This window comes from Chiloscyllium punctatum, chromosome 9, assembly GCF_047496795.1.
Source record: "Chiloscyllium punctatum isolate Juve2018m chromosome 9, sChiPun1.3, whole genome shotgun sequence".
NCBI lineage: Eukaryota > Metazoa > Chordata > Chondrichthyes > Orectolobiformes > Hemiscylliidae > Chiloscyllium > Chiloscyllium punctatum.
In genome coordinates this window covers 115,359,516-115,374,700 of record NC_092747.1, presented here as the reverse complement: position 1 = coordinate 115,374,700, position 15,185 = coordinate 115,359,516, and the positions used below count along the sequence as shown (strand labels likewise).

Genomic DNA, 15,185 nt, shown 5'->3' with positions numbered 1-15,185 from the left:
TGCTCTTGATTTACTCCAAAGGCCAGTTGGCCAGCATGGCCAACATTTCCTGACAAGAGCAGGCATTTTGTTGTGAATCATTCATAAATTAGCCAATGTTTATTTTTAATTATATGACTGTTAGAAATGTTGCTAAAGTCACTGGTTTGTACTTTTCAGTTCTATGAACCAATCAGTCAAGAATTAACAATATATTACCAGTCTACTAGTGTAGAGAACATAAATCAAAATGAAATTTGTAATACAATAAATGTGAACTCGGAAAAGTGCTTAAGCGATCCATAAATCCAGATCTGAAAGATCAAATTTTCATTCTATTAGATTCAAGTGTAAGGCACAGAGTTTGAGATGAGATGATGCCTCCAACTTGCTTATTCCTGTTTTATGAATTAATGGCTCTCATGCAGTAGGAAAGATAAATCAAGTGCTTTACTCAGTCTGATACAATGCTAGCTCTCTGTTCCAGATTACACTGGCATTGAAGGAGCCCAGAATCCCTCCAACTTAAGTTATGCATACTCACAGGCTAGCAAGGAATTTTGAGAAACACCATTGAAATGAAAATAAATGGGTTTTTCTAATGGAGTTTAAACCTCCCAATAGATTTATATTGGCAGAAGTTGAGAGGAGGCAATAGCGAGAAATAAGAACAGAGGAACAGAAGTCTATTTCATCCATTGAGCTTGTTCTGCCACTTTGTTATCTTCGACACTCCTGTGTTTACATAGAATCATAGAAACATAGGAGCAGGAGTAGGCCATTCGGCCCTTCAAGCCTGCACCACCATTCAATATGATCGTGGCTGGTCATGTAATCTCGGTATCCCAATCCAGCTTTCTCTCCATACCCCTTGATCCCTTTAGCTACAAGTGCCACATCCAGCTCCCTCTATCTAAAGAGCTTGCCCAATCCCTATTCTACACAATTATTTAATCTGTCAATTGTGAGATTGTTTAATTCAGTGCAGTATACTGATTTCAGTATTTAGCATGCACTATTCTGTCTTCATCTAAGGCAGTCCCTCGGGATCCAGGATGACTTTCTGGTTTTGTTGGTCCTGAGGTGGCTAAACAATCTAAAGCTCAGTCCAACCGCCCTGCTATAGCTGGAAAAGGTAGTGTCTGCTAAAGTGGATAGGTTCAGGCTTCCACACACCCTTTCCGCTGTTTACACTTGGCCTTCTCCTGGGCCTTTCAGAGGTGGTTAGCAGCTTTGTAGATGCTTCCTCTCCAGTTTGGGTGATCTTGAGCAAAAGATTCCCACAAATTGGCACAGAGTCAATGCGATTAAAGAGTTTTTGAATTCAAACCCATTTCTGTCACACCAAATGTTGAGCCACATATTTGCCTCTTTAGTCTTTTTGACCCAGTGCCAATTTGCTTATGGCTCAATTATTAATCTGGAGATTATTACCATTTTGGTTCTGCTTTTTTTTTTGTAGCCTCTAGCTGCTCATATTTCCACAGCAGAACATCTTTCCTAATTCTACCAACATCAAAAATGACAACTGGATCTTTCCCGACCCACTCCAAGTTCCTCTGCAGCCAAGATAAGATATCCTGAACCCAGGCACCATGCAGGCAACACAACCTTCAGGACTTGATCCTTACCACAGAGAACGGTGTCTATTCTCCTGGCTGTACTATCCCCAATTACAGGTTTATTTCTCTTTTCTCCCTCTTCCCCTGCCCCCGACTTGAATGGCTCCCTGAAACACAGTGCTGTGGTCAGGTTGTTCATTCTTCTTACAGCCCCCGCTCTCATCCACACAGGGAGCAAGAATCACAAACCTGCTGGGCAAACTCAAGGGCTGAGGTTCCTTCGGCACTACCTCCTGGATCTCTCGACCTACCTAGCTCACAATTACACCTCCCTTCCCTAACTACTAATCAAATTCAAGCTTGTTAATCCAAGTGGTGAGACTGTTTCCTGAAACACAAGATCCAGGTAACTCTCCTCCCTCTCCCTGATGTGTCTCAATGTTTAAAGCTCAGATCCAGCTCATCAACTCTGAGCCAGAGTTCCTCAAGTAACCAACACTTGCTGCATATTCACTGGGACATTCAATATATCATAACATTCATAATGAGCCACAATGGGGGTCTCCAGCTCCCACATCATACAGTTACAGCATGTCTCCTGCCCAGCATGTCATGTCATTAGTAGTGTAGTGGTTAGTATCCCCACCTGCCATGCTGGAGACCGGGGTTCAATTCACTGCTGGGGAGGACTCACAAATGTTTGAGGGTGGCACAGTAGCTCAGTAATTAGCACTGGCACCAGGCACCTGGGTTCAATTCCTGCCTCAAGCAACTGTCTGTGTGGAGTTTGCACATTTTCCAAGTGAGTGTGCTCTGGTTTCCTCCCACAATTCAAAGATGTGCAGGTCAGGTGAATTGGCTATGCTAAATTGCCCATAGTGATAGGTGCATTAGTCAGGGGTAAATACAGGGTAGGGGAATGGGTCTGGTTGGGTTATTCTTTGGAGGGTTGGCGTAGACTTGTTGAGCTGAAGGGCCTGTTTCCATACTGTAAGGAATCTAATCTAATCTCTATTTGAATTACCTAATTCTTAAATTTGATGCTTTAAAATTTTGTACTGGAGGTTTAGTTTATATTTATGTTAATATTTCCCTTATCTACCTTCAATCTTAAAGTAACCAATAATAGAGGAGTCAAATTAATAATTATCACCAACCAATGAAATTACAGTTTACCTGTTTCATCACTCTTCCATTCTGAAGAAGGGTCACCAGACTGAAACATTAGCTCTGATTTCTCTCTACAGATGCAGCCTGGTTTGCTGAGTTTCTCCAGCAATTTCTCTTTTCACTTTTGTTTCTGGGATCAGTCTTTTGTGCCGGGCCCCTGATTCTGTTGAAAGACCTTCCAAACTATAAGCCAGGGAAAGGAAGCAAACAGCCCATCTTCCTCTCGCACAGAATTCCCCAAAACCTGTAGTCACTTAGCCTGCATATTATTCTGGATGTGATCTCTCCTGCCTGACCATGCAAAGCAGTGTTAACATTTCACATCCTCTGACCCATCCTCAGAACCTCAGATTTCTAGAAAAGAGTCACCAGACTCAAAACCGATTTTGCTTTCACTCCACGGATGCTGCCAGACCTACTGAAGTTCTCCAGCACTTTCTGTTTTTGTTGCTGATTTCCAGCGTCCATAGATCTTTGTTTTTTGAGATAACTCTTACATTTGCTTGGAAGGATTCGTAAGTTTTGCCCACTCCATCCACTATAAAGCCTTTCTTACTTCTCACCTATGGCTGTTTGACATTTAGTGCTCTGTGCTTTCACAGACATTTAGTGTGAAGGAATTGTTCCTGGGAAACTATTAACAGGCTCAGCTTGAACTGCACGATTTGTGCCATTGTTTTGGATTTCTCTATTAGAGGGAAAAGGGAAAAGAAAGACCCTGTGAACCTCATGAATTCTTCCAGCTATTTGAACAGAGCAGCCTGAAACTTTCCAGTCTTCAGGCAATAGAACACAGGTTTATTGAGTGCCTTATTAGAGTTTAGCGCCTGCACCCCAGATATCATGCCACTGAATCACAGTTGAACTGAATCCTATGTATCATTCCCAGGTGAGATACCTTCGGTATGATTGAACTACTCCACAGTCAAACAATTGTGTCATGCATTGCAACTGACAGAGCTAAAAAATCCCAGTTTGAACTACAATGCAGTATTTTACAAACATTCACTTCAACGATCTTATGGTGAAATACATTTTTGCACCTATCCTCACATCTGGACTCCTAAATACTAAAACCCACCTTTCTGTATTTGAGTTATGAAAATGGGCAGGTATTTCGAATTCACAGACTGGACTAATATGTCTTGAATACTCAAAAATTGTGTACTAGTATGACCACAACTTTCATTTCAAAGTATTGCTATTTTTCTTCTTAAGCTGGTTTGTCACTCTGAGTTGTACCTGCCATTCTCTGTTATGATGCTGCCTGGTCTGTAACTTACTCTGCCACCAGCATATTCACTCCACTGGTGTGAGCTGATCATAAAATCCACATCAGCAAGAGAGGGTTAATGGCTGGTGAGGACAGCAGATAATCTTAATGATTCATTATCCTTAAAAAGGGAGTTATTAATAGCCAGTCCTGCACCCTCATTAAATCTGTATAATCTATATAGTTAAGTCAGTGATATATTAAACAAATTAGTCCAATGGAGTGCTGAGCCAATTTTGCAATTTACCTTAATAGTCAAGATTATTCACTGAGATAAAGATTTATTAAAATCAATTTGACTTCACACCAAAAACAAAATACTGCAATAAGACAAAGTTAAAAATCACACAGCACCAGGTTATAGTCCAACAGGTTTAATTGGAAGCACACTAGCTTTTGGAGCACCACTCCTTCATCAGGTGGTAGTGGAGGGCTCAATCCTAACACACAGAATTGAAAGCAAAAATTTACAGTTTGATGTAATTGAAATTAAACATTGAAAAATTGATTGTCTGTTAACCATTTCATCTGTTAGAATACCGTGATAGTTTCACTTCTTTCATGTGTAAATCACAAAACCTTTTTTTAAAAAGTTGCATTCTCGGGTTAGCTGTTAACAATGGTGATAGCTAGACAATATGTTGAATCTGGGCACCTGACCCACACAATTTTATCAACCTGAACTTGAACACAGTCATTCCTGATGAAGGGCTTATGCCCAAAACAGTGACTCTCCTGCTCCTCGGATGCTGCCTGACCTGTTGTGTTTTTCCAGCACCACAATTTTTAACTCTGAGTCTCCAGCATCTGCAGTCCTCACTTTCTCCTTAAATGCAGAGGTCGGAGTAGCCCTGGGGTTTGGCTGTGAACCTCATCAGAATACCAGATGACACAGCTTTAGTGATTCTAGTTGCAAGCAAGTGATCTAGTTGGATGTTATGAATTGAGAGGAGGGACAAATGGATCTTGGAATACATGACTAGGTTTTGCGGAGTATTGGTGGGAAAATTGCAAGATTTGAAAATATTGTGGGCTATGAGGTACTGTGGAATGATTCCTGATCTCAGGAATACCCACTGAGGATGTGGTCACCTTCAAGATTATAGATCTCTGGAGAATGGTAGAAGGAGGTCAGGGCTCCCACCAGATCCAGCACCTGGGAGGGATTAGATCCAGGGGTCGCCTGGAGTTGGAAGCAAGTTCAGAGATATTAAAACATGGAGCAGAAGAGATCATGGAAAATATTTATCCAATGTAGTGGTTAGCTTTAACTTTTCCAAGAGGTACTGAGAATTCTTGCTGGCTGCCTTCAGAAAACCAAAGTTGCAGCAGGAAGCTGACTCTGCAGTCCCATAAGCAAATAGACAGACGGGGCACTGGAACTGGGGAACTTAATTTCTTCTTTCACCATGATATTGCCCAGTGCAAGTGTGCATTATTTATATTGGACAACCTTTTGGTTGCTGAACAGCAAACATCTTACACAAAGACAAATGTTAATGATTCCAGTTTTGCTGCCAAAATAAGTTATAACGAGTTTGAAATCCATATGAGCAACAAAATATATTAATACATTGAATTCTTGTATTTCAGGCACAGAAGAAAGAAACTGGTTGTTATTCCCAAGGTGAGGATATATTACTGTTTATTAGATATTTCTACTTGATGAATCTGGACTAGTTTAACTGACGATATTCATCAGGAAGATCCCAATCAGCTTCATGTCCAGAGGGGCTTGCAGGAAACTATATATCGGGCAGAAGTTCAGGGATGATTTTATGAAAAGGAAATGGGGGAGTCTGTGTATGAATGGTCCACATGAAAACTGAATGTAAGGAATAGGACCGGGAGTAGGCCCTTCTGTCCCCCCAAGCCTACACTGCCATTGCATAAGGTCACAGCTAATCTGCCCCAGGCCTCAAAACTGCTTTTGTACCAACTCAGCATAGAATCATAGAATCCCTACAGTGTGAAAAGCTTTCAACTCCTTCATATTTCAAAAATCTATCTACTTCCTCTTTAAATACTTGCAGTGATCTAACCTCCATAATTTCTGTGGAGAGAATTCAAGATCCTCATCACTCTCTGGGACAAGAAATTCTTTTGCACCTTATTTTTAAAAGAGCATCCTCTTATTCTGTAACTATATCCCCTAGTTTGAGATTCCGTCATGAGTGGAATCACCTTTTCAACATCTAACCTATCAAGGTTGTCTTTAAAAATGCCTATCTTAAAGTTTACCTTAAAATACGATTTTAAAAAACGAGAATATTGGAGAAATTCAGCAGGTCTGGCAGCATCTGTGGAGAGAGAAAAACAGAGTTAACTTTTCGAGTCCGGTGTGACTAGTTCTGAAGAAGAGTGCTGTCAAACCTGCTGAGTTTCTCTAGCATTATCTATGTTCGTTTCCTGCATCAGTAGTGTTTTGCTTTAATCCCACAGAATTTTGCACCATATCACCCCTCATTTTTCTAATCTCTTATAAATAGAGATCTGACTGTTTTTAGGGATTCTTAATAAGTCAATTTCTTCATTCTAGCAGTTAATCAAATGAATCCTTTTTGAACTGTCTCCAGTGCCAGTCTATCCTTTCATAAATATCAAGACCAAAACTGTAATCAGTGCTCCAGGTATAGCCTCACCAATACCCTGTACAGTTCTAACGGTACTTCCCTACTTTTAAGCTCTAATCCACTCGCTATAAAGATCAAAATTCTATGCCTTCTTAATTACTCACTACAACTGCATGCTGACTCTTTGTGTTTCATGGACAAAAGTATTCAGACCTTTCTGTTCTGCACTTTTTTGAAGTATTTGTCCATTTAAATAATATTCTACCATTTGATTCTTCTTACCAAAGCATATAACTGCACACTTTTCTACATTAAACTCCATCTGCCAAGATTTTCCCCACTTTCTTAATCTATCCAAATCCCCTTGCAGATTCCTTATGCCCTCATCACAGCATGCTCTCCAACCTATTTTTGAACACATTGCATTCTATCCCTTCTTCAAGTTACTAATATAAATAAATGTTTGTACAGATAAATAATATGGATAATAAATAATTGAGGATCCAGGAGTTTCAGTCCAATCTGAAATCTTTCCAACCTGAAAAAAACCCATTAATTTCAACACTGTCTTCTGTATGTTAACCAGCCTTGAACACATCAGCAACATTGTGAGCTCCTGTCTTGTGCAATACCTTTTATGTGCCATCTTATAAATGTTTACTTGAAATACAAATAGCCTACATCTACAAGTTTGCCTTTATTCATTCAGTTTGTTATATCCTGAAAAAAACTATAGCAGATTTGTTAAACATGATTTCCCTTTCCTAAAACCATATTGCGTCTGTTTGATTGTATTAAGCTTTCCAAACTGCTCTGCTAATTCTTCCTTTATAAATGATTGTAGCATTTTCCCCATGACAAACCCAAGGCTAACTTGCCAATAGATTTTGCTTTCTGTCTCCCTTCTTCTTGAACAGGGGAGTCATATTAACTATCTTCCAATCTGCTCAAACCCTCCCAGAAACTAGTCAGTTTTGAAATGTTTCAACCAATGCCTCCATTATCTATTCAACCATTTCCTTTAAAGTAAGTCATCAGATCCTTGTTTGCTTTCAGTCGCATTAGCTTGTCAAATACCTTGTCTCTCCTGATAAACACTGTTACAAGACCTTTCCTCGCATTAATACATTGTTTCTCTGTTATGTTTGGGATGTTTATAATGTCCTCCACCATGAAGATCAGTGCAAAATATTGGTTTAAATTATCATGATTTCCCTGTTCCTTGTTATTATTTCCTCACTTGTACCTCAAAAAGTTCCATATTTATTTCAGCTGCTCTTTCTTTTTATATACCAATGGAAGCTCTTGCAGGAATTGGTTTAGCTCAATTAGCCAGATTGTTGGTTTACAGACCAGTGTGATGCTAACAGCATGGGTTCAATTAAAAGTGGATAAATCCCAGGACCTGATCAGGTGTATCCTAGAACTCTGTGGGAAGCTAGGGAAGTGATCGCTGGGCCTCTTACTGAGATATTTGTATTGCCAATAGTCATAGGTGAGGTGCCGGAAAACTGGAGGTTAGCTAATGTGGTGCCACTGTGTAAGAAAGGTGGTAAGGACAAGCCAGGGAACTATAGACCAGTGAGCCTGATGTCGGTGATAGACAAGTTGTTGGAGGGAATCCTGAGGGACAGGATGTACATGTATTTGGAAAGGCAAGGACTGATTATGGATAGTCAACATGGCTTTATGCATGGGAAATCATGTCTCACAAACTTGATTGAGTTTTTTGAAAAAGTAGCAAAGAGGATTGATGAGGGCAAAAAGGTGGACGTGATCTATATGGACTTCAGTAAGGCATTCGACAAGGTTCCCCATTGGAGACTGATTAGCAAGGTTAGATCTCATGGAATACAGGGAGAATTAACCATTTGGATACAGAACTGGCTCAAAGGTAGAAGACAGAGGGTGGTGGTGGAGGGTTGTTTTTCAGACTGGAGGCCTGTGACCAGTGGAGTGCCACAAGGATCATGCTGGGTCCACTACTTTTCATCATTTATATAAATGATTTGGATGCGAGCATAAGAGATACAGTTAGTAAGTTTGCAGATAACACCAAAATTGGAGGTGTAGTGGACAGCGAAGAAGGTTATCTCAGATTACAACAGGATCTTGATCAGATGGGCCAATGGGCTGAGAAGTGGCAGATGGAGTTTAATTTAGATAAATATGAGGTGATGCATTTTGGGAAAGCAAATCTTAACAGGACTTATATACTTAATGGTAAGGTCCTAGGGAGTGTTGCTGAACAAGATACCTTGAAGTGCAGGTTTATAGCTCTTTGGAAGTGGAGTCACAGGTAGATAGGATAGTGAAGAAGGCATTTGGTATGCTTTCCTTTATTGCTCAGAGTATTGAGTACAGGTATTGTGAGGTCATGTTGCGGCTGTACAGGACATTGGTTAGGCCTCTTTTGGAATATTGCGTGCAATTCTGGTCTGCTTCCTATAAGAAAGATGTTGTCAAACTTAAAAAGGTCCAGAAAGGATTTCCAAGGATGTTGCGAGGGTTGGTGGGTTTGTGCTAAAGGGAGAGGTTGAATAGGCTGGGGGGGGGGGTTCCTGGAACGTTGGAGCCTCTGGGGTGACCTTACAGAGGTTTACAAAATCATGAGGGGCATGGATAGGATAAATGGATAAAGTATTTTCCCTGGGGTGGGGGAGTTCAGAACTACAGGGCATAGGTTTAGGGTAAGAGGGGAAAGATATAAAAGAGACCTAAGGGGCAACATTTTCACACAGAGGGTGGTACGTGTGTGGAATGAGCTGTCAGAGGAAGTGGTGGAAGCGAGTACAATTGCAACATTTAAAAGGCATATGAATGGGTATATGAATAGGAAGGGTTTGGAGGGATATAGGCCGGGTGCTGGCAGGTGGGACTAGATTGGATTGGGATATCTGGTCAGCATGGACAGGTTGTACCGAAAAGTCTGTTTCAATGCTGTACATCTCTATGACTCTATAATTCCCATCACTGGTTTGAGGTTACCATGAAGGACTCTCCTTCTCAGCCTCTTCCCTCACCTGAGGTCTGGTAGTCCTCAGGTTAAATCACTACCAGTCTCTTCTCTTCTAATGAGAGAGCAGCCTCTATAGTCTGGTAAGACTATGATGACACAAAAACAAGAAACTCTTGGTTTTTAAAAATATTTTATTTGCCAATTTACCTTCATAATCTTTCTCCCTCTTTATAATGTTCATAGCCATCTGATGCTGGTATCTCCTAATAGTTTGGTCTAAGGCTTGATTTTGTCACTTATTTTGATTAATTTATGATTGGAGAGTCTCCATGACAGTCTTTGATAACCACATGTGGTTCATTCTTCCCATTATTCATTTTGCTTGGCATAAAGTTTGTTGAGTGCAATGAAATATCTACCTAAATGTCTGCTACTACCCATCTACTGACTTTCCCCTAACTCCTTTTCCTAGCTCACTTGAGAAAAATCGTGCTTCATTCCTATGTAATTGTCCTTAATTAAGTTGAGAACCCTGGTTTTAGTCCTGAGTTGCTCTCCCTTGAACTGAATTTGAAATGCTAACATTTTGTAGTTGCTCCCCCCCTCAAGGATCCTTAACTACAAGATCTCTTATACCTTGTTGTACATTACTAGATCTAAAATAGACTGATCTGGTGTATATGTTGCTTGATAAAACAATCCTTGAAGTATTCTTCAAACTTTTCTTCCACGCTACCCTTACCCATCTGAGTTGTCCAGTGATTGAACAAATTAAAATCACCAATGACAATTGGAGTGCCCATCTTGCATGCTTCTACTTCCAGATTTATACTTTGTCCTATAGTCAGTAAAGCCTAATCATGATTCCCACACATGACTTCTTTTCCATGCTGTTTGTTATTTCCATCTAACTGATTCCACATCACAATCAATTGCAGCTATCTCTCTACTCATGACTGCTTTGATATCAGCCTTTATTGACACAGCTGCCCCACCTCATTTTTCGTTTTGCCTATTCTTCTGGAAAATTGAATTCTCTTGAAAGACTCATTTCTTTCAAATCCCCTCTTCAGGTCCCGATCTTCTTTCACTGTGGTTCAGCATGGTGGGTCAGCTAAAACTCTCTCAACGTCGAGAAGTGTGGCACCGGAAAAGCACAGCTGGTCAGGCAGCATCCAAGGAGCAGGAGAGTCAACGTTTTGGGCATAAGTCTTTCATCAGGACTTATGCCTGAAACGTCGACTTTCCTGCTCCTCGGACACTGCCTGACCTGTTGTGCTTTTCCAGGACCACAGTTTCACCTGTGACTCGCCAGCATGTGCAGGCTTCAATTTCTCCTGAAACTCTCTCAAGCAAGTTATAGTTAAAATTGCATTCATCAATAACAGTATTAGATCACAGTGGCATATTTAAAGAAGGAGTTTGGCTGGGTGGTTTAACTAAACCCTGTGTAAAATAGATATTTAAGATAATCTTAGAACTCCCAGGACATATTCGTCGCCTGGATGAGTTTAATTATCATCAGCTTGATTTCGGCTGGGAGAGATCAGGCAGCTATTATTAAAACTGGAAATTGAATGATTCAGTAGTATCCGGTTATTGTAGTGACTTGAAATATTATGAAATATTTCCAAAAATTGTCAAAAAACATTTTGCTCTCTGAGGTATTAAAGTTTTTGGCTTAGTCAACAAATTAGGTATTAACACCCTGACAGCAAAGTGGTGCTGAATTGATTAATGCATACTTTCAAGCAAATATATTATCTTATAGCTGTTACAGAAACAAAAATCCTATGATAATGTGTGTGTTTACAATAAGATAGTAGTTCCATCTGTCACAGGATATTTCCCTGACTTTAGCCAAATTCCTCATGCTAAGGGAAATTTCTTTTTTTTTCGACCAGCGCAGGATAGGCAACAGGAAAAGAGTTCAGAGTTTGACTGTAGCAAACTGATATTGGCTGGTTATACATTGAGTTTGCTTTGCTATCAGCTTGCAATCCTCTCCATGTCATTCTGTTCTGACAAGGTCATCCTTCCTCCAGTTCTTATTAAACATTACTTTTACTTGGCTAGGTTTGCTCAGGTTCGGTCCTCATTGTTAAGGAGATAGCCTAATGGATGTCCATTCTTTATTTTAACTGCTGACTTAAATAGAGCTGAATGAAAATCAGATGGATTCTTTAATGGCCAGTTAGAGTCAGGGGTTATTGATTACCAACGAGGGAAAAGATAAAATTTATATTGTTATCTGTTACTTTTCTTATTGATGATTACATCTGCTCCACTTTATTACCTGTTAAAAATGTTGAAATAAGTTTACAATTTATCATTTTCAGCAATATTCAATTCAAAACGTTGGATACCAGGCTACCAGAGATGCCCATCACTGCATTAAAACACGACAGGATGTTGAAGGTGGTGTCAGCAGAGTTATTATACCTCAGGATTCCCAAAGAAATACTGGCCTTGCAAATACAATTCAGGGGTCGATGGGTCATGTTGATGGCACCAATGTGTTCCAAGTTGCTAAGGAGGATGGTGACGCGTCTGAAGATTCCAAACTGCAAGTTAAAAGTCCCAAGCTTGATACGAATGATAAGGAGTCGATAGTTTAAACAAGTCTAGTAATGGAGTTGGCTCCATTTTCTTTAGCCAAAAAAAAGCCAAAGTGCCAATTTTATAGTTTGTTGGCCCCAAGTCTGTATGGAAAAAGAAATAAATTTATCTCCGAATTCAAAGTGAATCACTCTTGCTCGTCTACAACCAGATAGTTTCATATTGGGAGTTTCGTAATGGAAATTGGGAGATATGAAGGAACATTATTCATGACTCTGTGGGTGTGGAGTGTCTTGCAAGTTGGGACACTGAAGGAACCAGGAGAATCATTTTATGATTGCTTATTTTAATTAGTTATTTTTTCCTCCATGAAGTCTCCAACAGTCGGGCTAGCCTGTGAACTACTCTATCTCATCAGTAAATATCATTCTATAATTGCCCCTTGGGGAGATTTCCCTCTAGCTTTACTTAGATTTACTTTGAATAAAAACTCAAAATACATTTCTGTGATGAAGTTGCTATTGTTTATTTGGAAGCTTAATGAGAGATATTGATATTTTTGTATTTTAGGAGGAAATCAGCCTTAGTTGGCACCTCCCAAACTTGTAACCTTTCCCACCTAGAAGGGAAAAGACAGCATATATCTGAAAGTTCACCCCCAAGTCACACATCATCTTGACTTGGAGCTATATCACTGAGTTAAAATTCTGGAAGTACCTTCCGAAAAGCATTGTGTTCATACTCCACATGCACTATAGTGGTTCAAGAACGCACATTCTCAAGGGGCAATTAGGAACAGGATAGAAATACCCCACATATCATGAAGGAATAAAACAATTCTGTATTGAAATGCATTGTTGTTATACTGTCAGGTATTAATTTGGTGTTCAATGAGAGTGTTAATTGCTAACTGACAAACTGCTATTCAGAAGGAAAATAGTGCAGACCAAAGGTCACAAGGGAGAAGTAGGTCAACAAAACCATCAGTAAATTATCCACTCAAAGTCTTGTTTCTTAAATTATTTTTTTCTCCATACCTGGGTTGAAAGAGCCATTCCAAGTGTTGGGTCACACTAGGAGCAAAGAAGAAGTTCTAGATATTATTCCTCATTTGTGTGTACTAGATCTCTGGTTCTTTTCTTCACATTTAATGTAAAGTCCTTTTAGTTTTCCAATCCCTTAATTGTTTCACACAGATTTATAACATTGATTCTCAAATAGCTGCTTTCCCAGTGTTCCAATCTTTCTTCATTATTCACATTTTTGACCCTTGGCATGTTTTGTTACCTCCAACACTTGAACAACACTTTTGTCTCTCAGAAACAAGCCTAACACCACACTCATAGAACGTTCTGACGTACAGTATGATCACAGCGACAAATTCCATGATAAATACTTTGGCTAATCTAAACACATTTCTATGGCTCATTGCAAGATTTAAGACTTAATTCCAAGCACAGAATCTATTTCCCTGCATTGCATGTAAGAGAAAGTCTAGACCACTATATGGATAAAATAAATCATCAATAATAATGACTTTGTTCACCATAGAAAATTAGTCATCACAATAGGGTGGTACGGTGGCTCAATGGTTAGCACTGCTGCCCCACAGTGCAAGAGACCAGAGTTTGATTCCAGCCTCGGGTGATTGTCTGTGTGGAGTTTGCACATTCTCCCCGTGTCTGCGCGGGTTTGCTCTGGTTTCCTCCCACAGTCCAAAGATGTGCAGGTCAGTGAATTGGCCATGGGAAATTGCCCATAGTGTTAGGTGCATTAGTCAGAGGGAAATTGGTTACTCTTTGGAGGGTCGGTGTGGACTTGTTGGGCCGAAGGGCCTGTTTCCACACTATAGGGAATCTAATCTAAAGAAATTTGAGAGTTTGGACATATCAGTAGTTGGGAGGAGTGGGATATATCTTGTCATCAGGGATTATCCTCAGCACTGTAAATCCCAGAATTAAATACCAACCCCAATTTGTAAAGCAGCACTTTGCAGTGAAATGTTACAAGGCAAAGCTTGAATCTGAACCACATAAGGTTTAAAGTTAGAAGAACAAGAACACAAAAACATTTGAACATCCTTCCATCTATGAAAAATGATGGACACATCTCACATAATACAAATGGGGTGTCTTCAATGCATTTACCTTTGGTGATGGCTGGAGAGGTCAATCCCTGGGAGGCAGGTTCTGCCACAAGTTTCGCATCTGGGTTGGCACTGAGTTTGCATATGGTCTGCAAAGAGCTCTGGGAAATAGTGGTGGAGGATTATGGGCTGTCATGAGTTGGTATTAAATTATCATGGAGGGGATGACGAACCAAAGAGGAGGCATGGGATGGCTTGAAGTGACATTAAGGAGCCATAGCCCGTGGGGATTGTGGGAAGTTGATATATGGTATGAGAAGAAAGGGTCTGAGAGCTGCTCTTTGTTCTAATGTTGCCGAGATGGGACTTGTAAGCAGCTTGTCTCAGCTCCTGTGTCTGCCTTTGCTCTGCCTCCATGGTTGTTGGGTCCCAACTTAACATCTGTCCCTTGTGGATTGAAAATCTGACCATTTGAGTCATTTTCTTCTGAGTCGGGTGTGTGGAGTTGAGACTTTCTGCAGATCTGTGATCTTGACTAGGAATTACTAATCTGTCTCTAAATTTTCTCTGTGATTCCCCGATGCCTGCCATTTTCCTCAGACCAGGTGGCAGGTTGCTACCTAATGTCATCTTGAAGTAGCATCAGGTTGGTTATTTAAATAACTACTTCAAAATCAGATTTTGCTGTCTTTCACCTTTTCGTGGAGGGCTCCCAAAGGTTGTTCTGGAAAGCCAATCGATGATCCTTGGGGAAGCCTGTTGGGAACTTTTGTGACAGGTAAGTTTCAAAGTTCTTGTCAAATGCAACTGTCATAATATAATGGATAATGATGTTCAAAGTATATTTCAATACAATAGTTTAATTTTCACATTGATTTAATGTCCAGACATCTGCTGTGCCTTTGAAGCAGTTTCCTAGTATCCAGTTGAGTCATTTAGTAACAGTCGCAAATCTTTGACACATTCATGAATTTTAGAACACCCAACCAGATCTGTGGCAATTACTAATCAATTTGATGGTTGC

General features: G+C 40.1%; 1 protein-coding gene across 1 annotated transcript in view; it reads left to right on the top strand.

Annotated features, from left to right (window-relative positions):
- LOC140481035 (nectin-1-like) overlaps positions 1–12,536 on the top strand; it is a 59,760-nt gene extending 47,224 nt beyond the window's left edge. The window contains exons 7-8 of the mRNA XM_072576633.1: positions 5,578–5,611; positions 11,856–12,536. Coding sequence (XP_072432734.1) covers positions 5,578–5,611; positions 11,856–12,134 — 313 coding nt within the window. The 3' untranslated portion in view covers positions 12,135–12,536. The remainder of the gene's footprint in view (positions 1–5,577; positions 5,612–11,855) is intronic.
- The last annotated feature ends 2,649 nt before the right edge of the window (positions 12,537–15,185 follow it).